This window comes from Cynocephalus volans, chromosome 1 (genome assembly GCF_027409185.1).
Source record: "Cynocephalus volans isolate mCynVol1 chromosome 1, mCynVol1.pri, whole genome shotgun sequence".
Classification (NCBI taxonomy): domain Eukaryota; kingdom Metazoa; phylum Chordata; class Mammalia; order Dermoptera; family Cynocephalidae; genus Cynocephalus; species Cynocephalus volans.
This window is the reverse complement of record NC_084460.1, coordinates 10,621,404-10,639,493: the sequence shown is the minus strand read 5'-3', so window position 1 is coordinate 10,639,493 and position 18,090 is coordinate 10,621,404. Positions and strand designations below refer to the sequence as shown.

The following is an 18,090-nucleotide window of genomic DNA, read 5'->3' as shown; positions in this document are numbered from 1 at the left end:
ATTTGAGTGCAATACCACTATGAAATCCATGCCACACCATGTGATGGGGACACAAAAGCAGGAAGGCCTCGCTGGATGGGCACCAAGGTAAGCATCATGAATGAAGAGCTATCTGAAATGGACCTTAAAGGATGCAGACGATGTCAACAGGTAGAGACAGGACAGGAGTTCATTTCTGGCAGATGAACAGAAACAAAAAGGAGAAAAAATCATGACATTTATTCAGGAAACAGTAAATAATCTGCAGAAAACTAGTCTATGATTCACTGTGAAAAGCTTTTACCATGAACTTAACAGGTGATAACACACCATAAAATATGAACTCTTAACAATTTCCCATATGTGTTTAAATGTAAACGGTCAGCCAACTGCCCGCAGGAGCCTCAACATTCTAGCAGTTGCAACAAATTGCAATTCTGTGCAGAGGTTAAGATGTTGATCATCCTAGGTTTTTATTCTAGTCCTATTAATACTTGACAGATGAGTAAGGCATTCCATGTCTGGTACCCAGAGAACTATAAATTATTTTTCAACTAAAATTCTTAAGAGGCTACACCACTACAATCTTGCCCAACCATTGAGCAATCCACGTTGGGTTCATCTCTCTTAAGAAACAAGCTATTTCACTAGCATGTGCTTGTGGAATAAGTCAATGTCACTCAGCAGAGAGGCCAATCATCAGTCACTAATGTACTGAGCTGCTATTGTTCTATTGGCTTTTCCCTGACACATCTGTAATTGTGTCAAGAAGGCACACCATGCTCTGTAATATTGTCATCACCGGGTGTGGGGGGGGAGTGTAGGAAGACTGAGGGGACAGTGATGAATGACAGCAGTCTCATATGTGACCTCAATAATCAAGCCTAGCCATCTTGCTTCCTGGCAGCTGCAGTAACACAGGTTTTAAAGTAGTTTTAGACTTCTGGGGGTGAAGGGAGGGCAAGGTGGTCCAGAAGAAACCAAAACCTGGAGTAGATGATAAATGGCAACATCTAATTTCCTCTAGTACAGTAGTTCTCAAATGTCAGTGTGCTTAAGGAACACATGAAGACCTGGTTAGAAACATAAATCTGCTACTTTTCTGCCCTCCACATCTAGACATGCCAGGAACTCTGGTTCAGAAAATCCAGGTGGGTCCAAAGCTCTGCATTTCAGTAAGCACCCTGGGTGGCTCTATGCTGGTGGTCGTCAGGCAGCCCTTTAAGGGACACTCCTGCTATCCCCTGGATGACTTTGGTAGAGAGAGAATAGGTAATCCCTGCATACAACAGCCCCCAGTCCACCAGCACTTTCACCTCTTTGGGCCTTCCGAGAATGTGGCAAAAACCCTACACCCTTTCTCCCAGAAAAAGGCATTCGCACACATACACACATGAAAAACTTGGGGGACGAGCTCAGGGAAGTTTGCGAACCCCTAAAAGCCCACTTGATCCAATTCATACCCCATTCACCCATCCTAACCTTCTCTTACAGACTAAGTAGATTTAAAAAGATAAATACCATGTCATTAGAGACTGCACCTAAACTATAGTATGTTGCCAAACACCTCTGTACAGTTAAGTGTTTATCTACTAGGCAGACCTTTAAAAAATTACAGCAGGAGCTTCATTTTTTATTTCTATTGCTTCCAGATCATTCTTCTCTCTCCATTAGTAATGCAAATCTTTAAACAAGATTTTTGACAAAATATCCTAACTAGCGGAACATTTTTCTACAATTACCTGGGACTATGAAGATCCTAACAAATTATCTAAAAAGCTAAGAATTCTCCCATTAAAATTTTTAGTCCATATGATTAAATTACTGCTGTGCTCAATGTATAAATCCATGGAAGGATAAACTTTGCTGCACTGGGAGTAAAAAGGGTGCTGTTAATCTTTGGCAGGTCAAGTCAGTAAAGTAGAGTTTTTTTGTTTTTTGAACACACCCACAAATGAGATTAGAAGATTAAAATAACTAAGAGTCTACCCAAAACACATACACAGAGACAAACAAAGCCCTTATGCCTTAAATGCACTAACCCATTAGTGTCCTGAAAAACTGATTTAAAGCAAAACAGATGTGTTGCTCTGGTTGGAGATTAGAAATGTTTCATGTGTCAAAGGTAAAAGAGGAACAGATCACAGTTTTTAATTTACCAGCCATATTCCAATAGTAGGAAACAAAGTCTTTTCAATTTTTGCAATTTTGTTAACACATGCTATGAATTTAAGAAGGTAAGATGAAAGTCAATTGATCGGTCAATCAGTCAAGGGATCACCAAGCAGAAAGACACAGGCATGGATGCCTTGGAAGGGCTTCTTTTTAAGTCTACGGTGGACTGATTCGGGACAACTGTCTTCATGGAAACAAATTAAAATGCTAAAATAAAAGTGACCCCTTGCAGCTCTCTGACTAGAGAGAAGCCAGCCTGCTTAGAAACATCTCCTAGGCTCCTTCTTTTCCTACCAGTCGGATATTCACACATCGAGCAGGCATTACCCTCCCCCGCCCTCCCCAGGCACTGACAGGGATTCAGTACACATGGTGATTACCCAACCCACTCTCCAGAAGGATGTACTGACTTCATAACTCACAGAAAGCAGATGTTCAGACTGAAAGAATCGCAAAACCGGGTGTGATTCCACATCTGGCCAGGTACCAGCCTAGCCCTGGTGGGAAGCCTTCTGTGCAGCAGACTAGGTAGGTCTCAGAAGTCACTATCACCAGCAGAGCCCCATGACACTACAACAAAGACTGAACAACAGCAACAACAAAAACCCTGTAATAAAGAAGCTATTACTACATTTCCACTTTTATTTATTTTTTAAATATAGATGTATTCTTTTTTTCATTGAAATATAATTGATTACACATATTTGTGGGGTAAAGAATTGACGCTCAATACTTGTGTACAACATGTGATGATCAAACAGGAAATTAGCGTATTCATCATTATAAAATGTAATCATTCTTTGTGTCCATCAACCAATCTCTTGCTAACTCCCCTCCCCCTCCCCCTTTCTCAGTCAGTGTTTGTTTAATAAAGTAAAGTGACAAAATGAATTTACAAGACTGGCGTAAATGACAGATCTGGGTATCATTTTGGCAACCAGACATGGAAACACACTGTTGTGGCAAGTCAACAACTGGAGCCTGGTTCAGGCCATGTGCACACTAAAGATGAAATCTACCAAAATTGGGGGATTAGAATCTAGAGTTCAAGCCTAAAAAAAGAGTGAAAGGGTAATATATACATTTAAATAAATGTTCTTCTATGAAGAGATACAAACTTATTGGCATCAATATAATTCTTCCTTACATTCAGAATATTTTAAATTTATCCCTCGCACTGAAATGTGTAGCAACCAAGAGCCCTCTGTGCCCGTGTAACGGGCTGCCTCACAATAGCAACTTACCTTGTCCTAGTCTGTCCTCTGTTTCACCTTCTGGATTGCACAGCATATATTACTGAAAAGGCTGCCCCTGTCACTGCAAGTATAAATAAATGAAACCAAATGGAGCTCTTTTTCCCATCCCCCTCTCTACCCTACATATTTCTTTCAGATCGTACAGAAGCCATGAGTGTCACAGTCTCAGCATTCCAAGGTTCAGACACAGGGATAGACACTTGCTGATAAGACAAGTATATAGAGAAAATTACAGGCAAGGCAATGGTGATATTCAGAGAAGCATAAAATTAAAAGTTCCATAAAATTAAAGGCACCATTTTTCACTGATCTACACATCCCAGTGATTTGTTAATAAACATGCAAGTTAATTCAAGGATGTGAATTTGAAACTTCATCTTGTCAGCTCCTTCCAGCATTTTAATTTAGTGAAGTTTTCAACTGCACTAAATAAATGAGAATATAAATAATAAATGGCAACATGATGAACTAGGTAGCCCTGGGCTACAGGGCTGAGCCCCTCAATTACCAAATGCCTCTCCTCACCAGGAAAACCCCCATCTGCTCTCACAGATGGGGAACCCCATCCACATGAGGCCCAGGAAAACAACCCCCACTCAGGGGAAGGGCACTTGAAATTAGAACAAGAGCAAGAATAAGTTTTACCATAGGAATGGAGGACTAGTGTGTTGAAATCTCTTCATGTCTAGCCACCCACAGAAGAATTCATGAACTAGGTAATAACCAGGATGTTCCTATCTGAGTCGTGTTTCTCCACAAAAATGCCATAGGGAAAAGAGCTTCTGTCTGGTGGTTCAGCTACTGCTTCCAATGTCCTATTCCCTTTGGAACACATTGCTCTTCTTCCAACATCTTCTCACTGCCAGACTTCTCACGGGACCCACACAGCAGCCTACCATCACAACAGGCACGCTGCTGATGTGGCCGTGGGAAGACATGCAGGCGCGGCAGCGGCCAGCTCCAAAATCAAGGCAAGCAGTTTGCAAACTGCTGGTTACCTTTCCCAGCCCAGTCTTCACCAGCAGCAGCTGTGTCACCCATTAATAGAGCTCTGGGACTCATGAATCCCTTCTCCTCTCCTCATCCTTAAAAGTCAGCTAAAACCTCCAGTGCCCTGGAAGGTCTGCCCAGCTCAGCAGGACAGCAGCAGCCTTGGCCTCCCCAGAACTCAGGACATTCATAGACCACACAGCCCACAGCCTGCAGACACCACTCCTAAACAAACAACACATACCTGGGCGCTCACCTCCCGGAAAAGGCAATGAATGAGACTCAAAGAGCTTAGGTTTTAGGAGTGGCAGAGACAGATGAGAAACAAGGAACCAAGCAGGTAAGAACGGATGGTGTTCAGTCTGTGAATAAGCCATTAGGGCAATGGGCCAGAGTGGCTGGCAGGGGCTTCACTGGCATTGAGAGAAGCCCCTCCTCTGAGGACGTGTCACTGGAATTGAGACAAGAGCACTAAGGCAAGAAAGAGCTCGACCTATTCTCAGAACAGAGAGAAGGCAAAGTAGATAAAGTGCACGCAAAGAGGGAAGGATGCCACCCAGCAGGCAGGAGAGAGCCACCGAGGCCTGGTCACTCGGTCCCTGGTACGTGACAGGCAGGAACTTAGACTTTCATCTAAAGTGCACTTGGAAGGCACTGACAGGTTCTGAAGAGGAACATGAACTGGAGGGTCTCATGACGTTTCCTATGCTGTCACACACCATTCTTCATCTCTCCCACTAGTATAAACTTTCAGGCTTACGTTGCAGTAAATCCACCCCCTGATAGCATAGGCTGGGTGGCAACACCTCCTTCTCTTCTTCACAGTGCCCAACACACCATCATACCCCAAAAAGACACTTGATGCACATATACATACACATGTGCATGTACACACACACAAACACACATGCACACACGCAAACATATACACATGCACATATACATACACATACAAATACACACACATACACACTCGTACATACACATACACACACATATATGCTGTTCATTTGTGCAGATGATTTAAAGAACTTATATTTAAAAGCAACTTGCCAAAAGAACCATTTTTCTGTAATGTTATTGCAGCAGTTTTTACTATTAGTTGGAATATAATGGGAAAATAAAATACTTAGAATTAAAAGCTTAGTTGACAGAAACATATGCTTATCAGTAAAAAGAATTTGACTGTGCTTTAGCAACACAAAAGCAAGCAAATTAACTATTTCTTCAAAGAAGAAGCCCCTCCCAACTGTGCAGGAAAGGCAGAGGCCACAGGCAAGGCCAGCACCACAGGGTTACAGCCCCTTCTGTGCTTGCTCACTGCCACCTATTGGACAGCGAGAGGACAAAGAGAAATGCGCCATTTTCTAGGGTCTGAGACTTTGGGGGTCAGGAAACTGGTACAAATCACTGAAATTGACAGAGGATAATTCATGCATTTGTAGAGAACACTCCTAAAAGATTCAGAAATAACTAAAAGTCTTTTTTATCCTAATAAGTTAACACGGCTTGTTAGAAGTTTAAAAAATAATGCCTATTTGGAGTTTGGGGTTTTTAGGTTTTTTGTTGTATATATTTAAGGTGTACAACATGGTGTTTTGATATACATATACATAGTGAAGTGATTATTACAGACAAATAAATTACATATCCATCAAGCTATCTTCCTTTTTTTTTTTTTTTTTTTGCTCATAGTGAGAGTACCTAAAATCTACTCTTAGCAAATATCTAGTATACAATACCATGTTATTAACTATTGTCCTCAAGTTGTACATTAGATTCCTGGGCTTATTCATCTGTGATAACTGCATCTTTGCACCCTTTGACCTAAACAAGAAAGAAGGAGGTGCTACTCGAAAGAAGGTTGAAGATCCTAAAGGTATAATGTATTACTCTACCATTTCTAGAAAAATATCTAGAATGAAGAAAAGCTTGACTAAAATTTTTTTCCTAATAGAGTTAAACCAGAATAATATATCAAAACTACAGAATAATGATCAAATAAAAGCAGAGGGAGCAGCCAGAGGCAAGAGAAAAACCCAGAGAGAATGCCATCCTGGAAAACAAGCTCCAGCTGGTTTCCAAGGGTGAGTGGCCACCCATGGCAAATGCTGTTGAGAGATGAACGGGCCTGGAAAGCAGTTATGAAATAAAGCAATGTGAAGACCATGAGGACCTGGGTGAGCCTTTACAGACGAAAGCGCACTGACAGCAGAGCAGGAGGGGAGGAAGTGGAGACACTTCTCAATTTGAGATATTTGAGCATATTTAGAAGCCAATAGGAATGAGGGATGATTGAGAGAGACAGACTGATTGACTGGACAAGAGAACAGAGAAGGCTGCTGAGGAGGAGGAAGAGGAGGGCTCTGATGCCCAGGTCAGTCTGGCTCTGCAGGCGTATGACCCGTGCAGTCACACTGGACCCCATATTCAGAAGGGCCCCACCCTTGGTTTAACGCTCTGCTGTCACCATCTTGAGATTCTTAATTTTTGAACAAGGGACCCCTATTTTCATTCTGTACTGGGCCTCACAAATTATGCAGACAGTCCTGGCCCAGGAAGACAAGTTGGCCTCAGTCAGGGATGGGCAGCTCTGCTACAGTAGCAGAAAGAGGGAATGGAGAAGCAGGGTCAACACTATCACTGGCATCTTTCTCTGCAAAGCAGAAAGTGCTGTCTGCTGTGAATGAACAAGAGGACAGATGAGGGGAGAGAGCTTAGAACCTCATGGAGGGTGGAGAAACCTGGTAGGCTGCACCTTAACTAAGTGATAAAGTTAAAATCAGCTATAATACAACAAATCACTATCACGTACCTCTCCTGATACAATGCACTAAGAAGGACGTGGGATCACTTTTGTGTTATTTGCTATTCATGTAAAAATGTGTGACCTCAATATAATCATAGAAAACCCACACTGAGAAACATTCTACAAAATAGCATACCAGTACTCTTGAAAAGTGTCAAAGTCATGAAAGACGAGGAAAGGCCAAGGCACTGTCAAAGATTGGAGAAGACTAAGAACTGACAATTAAATGCAATGTGGGATCCTGCATTATCGTGAAACAGAAAAAGGACATAGAAAAAAACCTAGTGAAATTCAAATAAGGTTTGTAATCTAGTTAACAGTTTTGTATCAATATTAAGTTCAAGGCATGGCTACATAAAACATTAAAATTAGGGAAGCTGGTTGTAAAGAGTATATGGGGGAGAAGGAGGAAGGTCAGGGATTAATTGGGTGAGAGACACAGGGAATAATCACCATCTGTGGTAATGGGCATGCTTCTTGGCCATCACATCTTGGGCACAGGTGGTGACGGTCAGCTTTGTACCCCATGAATATGCATAACCAATAAAACTAAATTTAAAAAAACAGTATATTGGAACTCTGTTTTTCCATCTTTTCTGTCTCAATGTCTCAAATTATGTCAAAATAAAAAGCTTACATTTTCATGTGGATTTTCTTTGTGATTTTTTTAATGTTATTAGTAATTCCAGGACCCTCAATTACTCCCTTTGAAGCCTAGCGCTGCATCAGACATGTGCCTACCTCTCTATCAATACACAGAGTCAGTAACAAAAGAGAAAGGTTATGATCTCAGTGAAAATATGGCTCTGCCCAGGTTACCCAGCTGGAAGTTTCTTTCATGCTTCCCCCACACTATTGAATCACTGCACTTCACAGCATCCTCGCAAAGGGAGGGCGGCAAGGAAGGAAGAAAAGAAACATCCCTTCAGTCCTCACTCCTCTCTGCCAGGCCCCACATGTCTCTATCAAGTGGGTGCATTAATTAAAGCCTTTAAAAGTGTGTTAAGCATGTATAAGACCACACAGGTTGCAAGGACTATCACACATTTTCTATTTTTTTTTTTTTTTTTTTTTTTTGCGGCTGGGTAGCATGGGGATCCGAACCCATGACCTTGGTGTTATAAGGCTGCACTCTAACCAACTGAACTAATGGGCAGGCCCCTTTCTCTATTTTAATTACATCTTTTTGTAAAAGCTTACAGAGTTGGCCATAAACCCAGGTCAGACACTGCTTTAGAAAAACGAGGATTTACAAAGAACCCTGAGCGGCACATCTACCCACAGCTGGGACAAAACCCATTCCACGTAATCATTCCCAACGGAAGAACCGGCCAGTCCAGGGCCGCACCTCTGCTGCCACCCAGCGGCGTATAGACGCCATGGCGCCTGGCTCAGGAAGAGAAGCCCCGAGGAAGAACCAGACTCTGCGAAGGACATTTTCTCCAGAATCCAAAGGCGGGAGGTGGCTAGGGAGAAGTGCTGCCCAGCCCACCACAGAGCTCAGGAGATCAAGTGCAAACGTACATTCTTGGGAAGGGAAGCAATAAAATAAATACAAGGTTACAGGATGAACTGTTTTCTCCACCTCAGACTGAGGACTGCTCCAGGGACAAAATCAAAGCCAAACGATGTAAAAGTCACCCAGGAGATGGACCCCAGCACCTGACTCCAGTCTTACCTGCTTTGGATCAGAGGTAGCAGCTCCAGGAGCTGGGGATTCCAGTTCTATAGTCACAGGCCCATCATTCTGAATGTGCACTTGCATGTAGGCACCAAACTTGCCATCTGAAAGAGCAATTCAAACAGTTACAAGAGATGGGGACCCCAGATTACTCCATTTAGAAAGCACACCTAGGTCAGTGTAATCAGGAACCTTGGGAGGGAGACTGGCCAGTCAACACGGAAAAAGGTGGCTGCTATAGGTCAAATGTGTCCCCAAAAGTTTATGTATTAGAAACTTGATCCTGATTGAAACATGATCACCATTAAAAGGGTGAAAAATCCAATTACGGTATTTGAAAGATGGGGCCTTTGAGAGTTGATTGGATTGTGAGGACTGCATCCTCGTGAATGAATCAATCCATTCATGGAGTAATGGGTTGATGGTTCAATGGGTGGTCATGGGCATGATTCTGATGGCTTTTTAAGAAGAGCAAGTAAGAATGTTAGCTCTCTCTTGCTCAGGCCATTCTTGCCACTTGATACCCTGGTTGTCACAGAACTCTGTAGGGAGTCACCACCAAGAAGGCCCTCACCAGATGTGCCCCCTGGATTGTGGACTTCCCAGCCTCCAAATTGTTAAGAATCAAACCTCTCCTGTATACATTACCCAGTTTCAGGTACGCTGTTACAGGCAACAGAACGGATTAATACTGCAGCCAGCCACATGAGTGAGGGAAAGGGAAGGAGAAACGGCCTAGGTGCTGCTGCATGCCCAGTAAACTTGGTGAGTAAGGAGAGGTCTGGTCCCAGCGAGGCTGGGGAAGAACGTGGGCTCACAGGACTGGGAAACGGTGGGAGGGAAAACCAGCGTAACCACTGTGGAAGGCCATTTTAGCACTAGATCCAGTGGTCCCTCCACCTCTCTCCATGGAGGGCAGCTCTGCTCTCAGGCCTGCTAGGCTCAGGCCAGCCTCATGCCCTGGGGTCCCTCAGACACCTGATCCCCCACCACCTGAGTGAGTCTCTGCTCCTGCCACCACAATCCCACAATTCCCACCTCTGATTTTTCCCCACTGGTTTACTCCCTCTGGTGATCCTTAATACCAGCTGTTGGTATTCTTCAGTCCACCGGACAGCAGCACTGGAAACTGTATTGGAAGCACCCAAGCTGTTTACCCGAACATGCTCAAGTAACAGTGACTTTCCATGACCACCTATCATATTCAAGTGGCCATTCAAATCAACAGTTTTTCTTTTATCTATGTCAGACTAGCTAAAAAGACATCAGCTGGGAAGGAAATCATGTGTTTAATTGCATGCTAAAATTATGTCTACAATTAGTAGCAAATTTCAGCCTCTGCACTCGTCAGGGAGGCTGAAGGCACACTCAGGAGGAAAGGAATTACTTCTGACCTTGAATTTCTGTTGCCAGGATATACAGCATACACTTCACCTTGTTTATCATTTCAAGTAGCAAAAAATTTATTTTCTTTTCCTGTTTTTCTTCAGTTAGGAACAGAACGATTATCTGAATTTCCCTTAGTACAAACAATAAACCCAAAGACATGTTTTAAGAGCTCTTAAAATGGTAACATTTTTTCCAGCCTAGATCAAAGGGTTAAAGCCCCCAAGAAAATTATACTTGCCAGGGAAAATAAATACATTTTTTAAAAGACAAAACTATATCTACAAAACTACATCTGGGCTCCTATGGTGATATAATCCAGTTGTTCTCAAATAAAAGTCCCAGTGTTCTACACAGAGCTGCAGGATAAACATGCGTTAAACACATTTACATAAGTTTCAAAGCAGGAAAACTCCCAGCGGAAGTCAAACCAGCCATGAGCTGGTTGGTCTCCAGCAGCAGCTGTCCAAGGCCCCTACCAGCCGCAAACCAGAGCTCCTCACAGCAGTATTCCCCATTTACCTGCAAAGGCTGACGTCATGCCCCTTTGGACAATGCCCAGCTGACTGTCACAACACCAAGAAGACCCATGCTGCCTCTCCGTATCCTAGTTTGTTCTGGGACAATAAGAGGACAGTTGTCCTGGGATGGTTACGAGGGTGCATGTGAATCAACACAGAGCCTGACAGTTATGTGTGGAGGAAATGTTAATCACTATTATTACTGTCATGCCCATCATTGTCCATGGCAGTATATGGGCAAGTTGGGGAGACAGGACAGAAAACTATACCAAAAAAGCACACTACTGAAGAAAAATAGGGAGAATAAAGGCGTGCACCACCACTCCTTGGCCTGGCTGGGAGCAAGCCTACATTCTCCACTCTCCAGAGCCGGCCCTGCATGGCCCTGACTGGGCTGGGGTTTGGACAACCTCTGGGGACCTGCAAGGGACAATGGTACTTTACATTGACCTTGGGCCAGCCCATCGAAGCACATCCCCTAAAGGCAGCTCTCTGCCATCAAGCGTCCACACCACCCAGGTTTCTTCTCTATTCTACTTCAATCTGTTCAGAACCTGAGCTGGGAATATGAAAGCCCCAACACTGGGTGCACAGGCTGTGGATAACAAGAAATCAAGCAAATGAGCGGCACTGGGGGCTCAACATCAGCCCGGGGCTAGGCTAGGGCCACGGCCAGCTGGAGGCATTTGGTCCTCCATCACACCCTGGAGCTGTGGGAGTGTGATGCTGCAGGTGCCAGTGGTGTCTCTGTCCTCAAGTATAGGCTGCTTTGACAGAGACATGAGTGCTCTTTGGCATCCCATCCTCCCCAGAGGGCTTGGCCAAAGATTCCTCTACTGTGGCAGATGCCCAGCTCAAAGTGGCCTGGAAAGCAGAGGCAAGGGTTCAGGAAGCCTTCGGCAGAGCCCAGTGTCTCCAGAAATGACAATTCCTATGTGACTTGGCTGGAGAAGACATTTGCTTATCAGCGAATGGGTACATCACAGGCCCTTCAGGCCCTGGCAGCAGTTTCTCAGAATGTGAGGGCCAGGCCTCAGTGGGCAGTGTTAGAACCACCACCTGATTCCATTCCACACTCAGGGCCATGGGAGAGACTGGAAGGGTAAATGCTGGAATCTTGTGGCTTCTTCCCAGGCTCCAGGCCCCCAGTATCAGTTCAATCCATTAGAGGGAGATACCACCTCTAAGCTGCAGACGTCTCAGGCCTGGGACTTCATGGTAAGAGGCACTGGGGGACAGGTCCCATGGCCCAGGACCAAAAATGTCTAATCACAGGACAGTGAGGGCACCTGTCACTAAGGGGACCACCCTAAATTACAAACCAATGAGCTAAAAATGGGGCTTCAAGGGGAAACAAACATTAGGATGGTAAGTAAGTTCTGAGGTCATGGGTTCAAGGCAATTAAGGCAGCCCTTCTTGCATAACACAGAGATGCAAGAGAAGGTTTTCTCTATCAGGCTTGGCTCACACACCTCTGAGCTGTGCTGGGGTCCTTGGCATTATTCTGCTTGGGATAACTTCGAAGTGGGTTGAAGGCTGCCTGCTCTTATAACTGAGGCACGAGGGAGTCTGTGCAGGGATAATGCAGTGTTTGAGGCCCCAAAGGACCTAAAAGGATGTGTGTGACACAGCTCAGACACAGCTTGGCTGAACGAACCCAGGCTCAACTGAGTGTGGACACTCCTCCACTGAGAGCAGCAGAATAATAAACCAGGAAGGTAGCTTCTGAGCTCATCAGGCCATGGGACTGATTTCAGGCTTTAATTCCTTTGGTCTTGAAAACCTTTGGACGTAAATATGATACAGAATTTAATCGTGGCCTGTAATTTCTCCCCAGGACTGTGATAATGGGAAACAGTCTCCATTCAAATTCAGTGCAACTCCATGTTGCTGGCATTTTATTATGAGTTTCTTATGTGTTTTATGATTGCAGTATATGAATACTGTCACTTAACCTCACTGCAGAACCTGTGATGTGCTGGGCTGGGCAGCATGGCTATACACAGCTTGGGAGGAGTCACACAAAACTCTGAAGTTTTGGATCTTAGGTGCATTTATTAGAAAATGAGACTAAAACTAAATGAAATAAGGAAACAGGGGAAAAAACAAATGAACCACACATACAAGAAGTGAAGAAGATGAAATGAAAAGAGTGAAAAAAATTAAACAAAACAATAAAATACCATTAAAAAAAATAGACTTGATTAACTTAAGATCTAGTTTTCAGAAAAAGATGCTAAAAACCCTGAGGAAAAAAGGGAGAAATACAACAAAACAACAGTAAGAAAAGGGATAAGACTCTAGATATAGAGATCTTTCTAAATCATAAAAAAAAAATCTATAAAGTTATCTTCCAATAAATTTGAAAATCCAGATGGGAAGGAGACTACAGGCAAAGTTAACTGCCCAAATGGACTCAAGGAGTGCTGGGAAACTAACCAGAGCAATAACCAACAATGTCTGGCACAAAGGGCTTTATTAATAAGTTCTACTAAAACAAATAACTCCCATGTTATTTAATTGGCCCAGACCACAGAAAAAGATCAAAAGCTTTCCAATTTATTCCGCAAGGCTAGTATTACCCTAATACTAAAAATGAACATGAATATAAAAAGAAGCACAGACCAATTTTACCTTTGAGTACAGATGCAAAAATTCTACATGAACACTTGGGAAATCTCCTGCAGGTGTATATTCGAAGACCACATGGCTCATGATTAGAAAATCCATTTACTAGGCATATTAGTCTGTTTTCTGTTGCTTATAACACAATACTTCAAACTGGGTAATTTATAAAAAAGGAAATTTATTTCTTATAGTTTTGGAGACTGGGAAGTCCAAAGCACAAGGGGTGCATCTGGTAAGGGCCTTCTTCTTGGTGGGAACTCTGTACAGAGTCCCATGGTGACAAAGGCAATCACATGGCGAGAATGGCACAGCTGTCTTATGTGCTCCCCTTATAAAAGCCACCAGTACACACCCACGAAAACTCATTACTCCATGAATGGATTAATCCATTCACGAGGGCATAGTCCTCACAATCCAATCACTTCTTAAAGGATCCACCTTTCAAATACCATAATCAAGTTGTCCATCCTCTTAACACTGTTACAATGGGGATCAAGTTTACAACACATGAACTTTTCGGGGACATATTTGACCCATAGCACTAGGTTAAGATTTAGAGAAAAAGACATTGGAAAAAATGAACTTCTGTTCCTGTTTAAAAATGTAACTCTTACTTGGCTAGAAAGGGAAGCCCATCTCTTTAACTTTAGAAAGACCATGTAGGCACCTCTTTTTCCTAGTCAGATAACTGAGGTACCCTGAACAATCTTTCTTACCTCCCAAGCAACAAAGCAACACATGTAAAAAGATGGGTTGACTAAGCAAATACCTCAGTAATAATTATTGCAGGCAAAGGCCATGGATGGAGGCTAAAATTAATGGGTGAGGATATCAAGTAACAGGATATTTGCATAGTCTCAAAGTATTTCCAGACGTAACAGTTATCAATTACAAACAGGAAAAAGTAACTTGACAGAGAGAAATCTGGCAAATAATGAGACATATCATTATGTGCCCCCTGACATAATGTATTGGGAAAAGCACAAGATCACTATTGTTGTATTCCTGCCAAAAATACATAACCTCAATACAATCATGAGAAGACATCAGGCAGACAAACACTGAGGGATGTTCTACAAACTGACTGACAAAATAAGTGACTCTTCAAAAGTGGTAAGGTCATGAAGGACAAGTAAAAACAGAGCAATCTTCACATATTGGAAGGGACTAAGGAGATGCAACAACTATTTGCAATGTGGGATTCTGGACTGGATCCTGGACCAGAAAAAGTACATTAGTGGGAAACTTGGCAAAAGCCCAATAGGATCTCTACTTTAATCAATAGCACGTTTTCAGTGTTAATTTCCTGGTTTTGATAACTGTACTATGTAAGATGTTATCAATAAGAGTTGGATGAAGTATACTATTCGTGTATCTTTTCTTTACATCTAAATTATTTCAATAAAAGTTAAAATGATAAATAATTTTTTAAAAATTCCATCCAGCATTTTAATTGGTGCCATTGAGAGGTTTTTAGCCTAAGCTACTGGAATGCTGGCATTGCCACCAACTGAGATGGGGAAGCCTACAAGTGGCATGGTTTGGGTCAGTGTTAGCCATGTTAAATCTGAGGGACCTCTTAGACACCAGGTGGGGATATATAGGGAAGCAGCCAGATAGATGGGTCTGGAGTTCACAGGTACAGAGATCCAGCCAGGCTAGATCTCTCTAGAGAAATCCACCAGCATATAGATGGTCTTTAAAGCTGAGAGACCGAACAAGATTACCAAGGACTGAGTGTAAATGAGAAAAGGTCAAAGAACTGAGTCCTCAAATGTTAAGAAGTCAGAAAAGTAGGAGGAAGTAGCCACAGAGGCTGAAAAAACGCAACCAGTGAAGTAGATGAAAAGCAGAAGAATGCAGAGTCCTAAAAGCTGAGTGATTAAGTGTTTTGAGGAGGACAGAGAAAGCTGCACAGTACAATCCTGCTGATGGAACCGTTGAGGAGGGGACAAAAACTGACAGTACAGGAGAGGGCATGGAGCTCCACCAGGGCAATGTTGGCAGAGGGGTGGGCGCAAAAGGCTGACTGGAGTGAATTTATGAGAGAATGGGAGGAGAGGATTTAGAGACAGATATGAATACAGACAACTCTGTGAGTCTGCAGTAGAGTGGAGCAGGGAAAGGGAAGGGAGCTGGGAGGAAAAGTGGGACTCAGAGAGGGTCCTCTAGATGAGAGAACTAACAGCACGTCTGCAAGTGGGAGGGAAGGACCCAGGAGAAAAGGAGCGACAACTGACTTAGGAGAGAGGGGAGGACTTAGAGGGAGGGATGGCCCAGCTTTGGTGTGCAGCACAGGGGTCAGCTGAAGTGATGCAAAGGAAAGCTGGTTCCTGGGCCAGATGCTGACAGGTGGAGTAGGGGGAAATTCTGCAAGTTCTCTTCTGAGTGTTTCAGTTTTCATAGGGAAAAAATAAGTAAGGTCAATAGCTAAAGGGGAGGATGGAGAGGAGGCACTGGAGGTTTGAGTAAAGAGAACAGGCATGTAGGAGAACAGTAGAGTGAATGAACAGGTCAACGTATTACAATTGCTGGGCAGCACTGTGGCCCACCTGCAGGTCAAAGTCATGAACGTGAGACCAGTCAATGTGATGGCATGTTTTCTCCAGCCACATTCAGCTGCACAGGTGCAGATGCAGAACAGGCAGAGAGCTGGTATTAACCGAGGCTAGAGTTTTGCCAAGCTAGGTCAACAAGCCTTGACCTTCATGGGAAAATGCTAGAGGGTGACTATCATTATGGACCAGAGGATTTATGAATGTATAAATTTAAGGCACTCCAAATAAAAATAACACAGATTACTTTCTGGAAGTAGACAAGCTGAATTAAAAATTCATATAGAGGGCTGACTGGTTAGCTCAATTGGTTTGAGTACAGTGTTTAGATCACTGTAAAGGGTTCAGATTCCTGAGCCAGCAAGCCAACAAAAATAAATAATTAAATAAATAAATATTCATATAAAAAAATAAACAAAAATAGCTAGGAAAACTCGAAAGAGAATTGGGAGAGAAACTCACCTTACCTGGTATGAAAGCATAGTAAAAATCCTCAATAATTACAAGTGTGTCTTCAGTATATACGCAGACAGACAAAAAGAACAGAATAGAAACAAAATTTAAAAGTTCATAAATGCATACAGAAATTCAATATGAGCTAAAGCCAGAATCTCAAATTAGTGGAGGTAAAGATGATTTTTCTAAGTAAATGGTTTTGGGAAACCATTTAATAAACACCCGTAAAAAGATAAATTTTGAATTTGTGCTTTACGTTTATACATGATAAGTTCTAAATAGACCAAAGATTTAAAAGTAAAAATGAAAGCATAAAAGCACTACAGGAAAAAATAGCCAGATTTCTTTGTAACTTTGAAGGAGGAAATGTCATAGGAATCACAGGAAACTGTGATTCAAAATCCAACAGACAATTCAAAAAATTGATAATCAACTATTTATGTATCAAAAGCATCTGCCCAGCAAACAATCCTTTAAGCTAAGTCAAAGGGCAAATGACAAAAATGGATGAAAAATATCCACAACTCATAACATATATATAAAGCTCACAGAAATAAAGAACCTGACAAGTAATTTGATAGAAAAATGGACAAAGCATATAAACAGTTCACAGAAAAGGAAATACAAATCACTCAAAGATCTGAAAAATGTTCAACCACACTACACACATTAAAACTACAATAAGAGTAGCAGGATACAAAATGAACACACAAAAATCAGTAGCATTTCTTTTCTCCAATAGTGAACATGCAGAAAGAGAAATCAAGAAAGCCTGCCCATTTACAATAGCCACCAAAAAATTAAAATACTTAGGAATGGAGTTAACAAAGGAGGTGAAAAATCTCTATAACGAGAACTACAAACCACTGCTGAGAGAAATTAGAGAGGATACAAGAAGATGGAAAGATATCCCATGCTCTTGGATTGGAAGAATCAACATAGTGAAAATGTCCATACTACCCAAAGTGATATACAAATTCAATGCAATCCCCATCAAAATTCCAAAGACATTTTTCTCAGAAATGGAAAAAACTATTCAGACATTTATATGGAACAATAAAAGACCATGCATAGCCAAAGCAATGCTGAGCAAAAAAAATAAAGCTGGAGGCATAACACTACCTGACTTTAAGCTATACTACAAAGCTATAATAACCAAAACAGTATGGTACTGGCATAAAAACAGACACACTGACCAATGGAATAGAATAGAGAATCCAGAAATCAACCCACACACTTACTGCCAGCTGATCTTTGACAAAGGCACAAAGCCTATTCACTGGGGAAGGGACTGCCTCTTCAGCAAATGGTGCTGGGATAACTGGATATCCATATGCAGGAGAATGAAACTAGATCCATACCTCTCACCGTATACTAAAATCAACTCAAAATGGATTAAGGGGCCGAGCCCGTGGCACACTTGGTAGAGTGCTGCGCTGGCAGTGCGGCGACGCTCCCGCCGCGGGTTCGGATCCTATATAGGACTGACCGGTGCACTCACTGGCTGAGTGCTGGTCACGAAAAAACGACAAAAAAAAAAAAAAAAAATGGATTAAGGATTTAAATATACACCCTGAAACAATAAAACTTCTTAAAGAAAACATAGGAGAAACACTTCAGGAAATAGGACTGGGCACAGACTTCATGAATACG

General features: G+C 42.4%; 1 protein-coding gene across 1 annotated transcript in view; it reads right to left on the bottom strand.

Annotated features, from left to right (window-relative positions):
* The window catches only part of DTD1 (D-aminoacyl-tRNA deacylase 1), a 154,895-nt gene that overhangs the window by 122,892 nt on the left and 13,913 nt on the right, over positions 1-18,090 (bottom strand). The window contains exon 4 of the mRNA XM_063109991.1: positions 8,888-8,994. Within this exon, the coding sequence (XP_062966061.1) occupies positions 8,888-8,994 (107 nt within the window). The remainder of the gene's footprint in view (positions 1-8,887; positions 8,995-18,090) is intronic.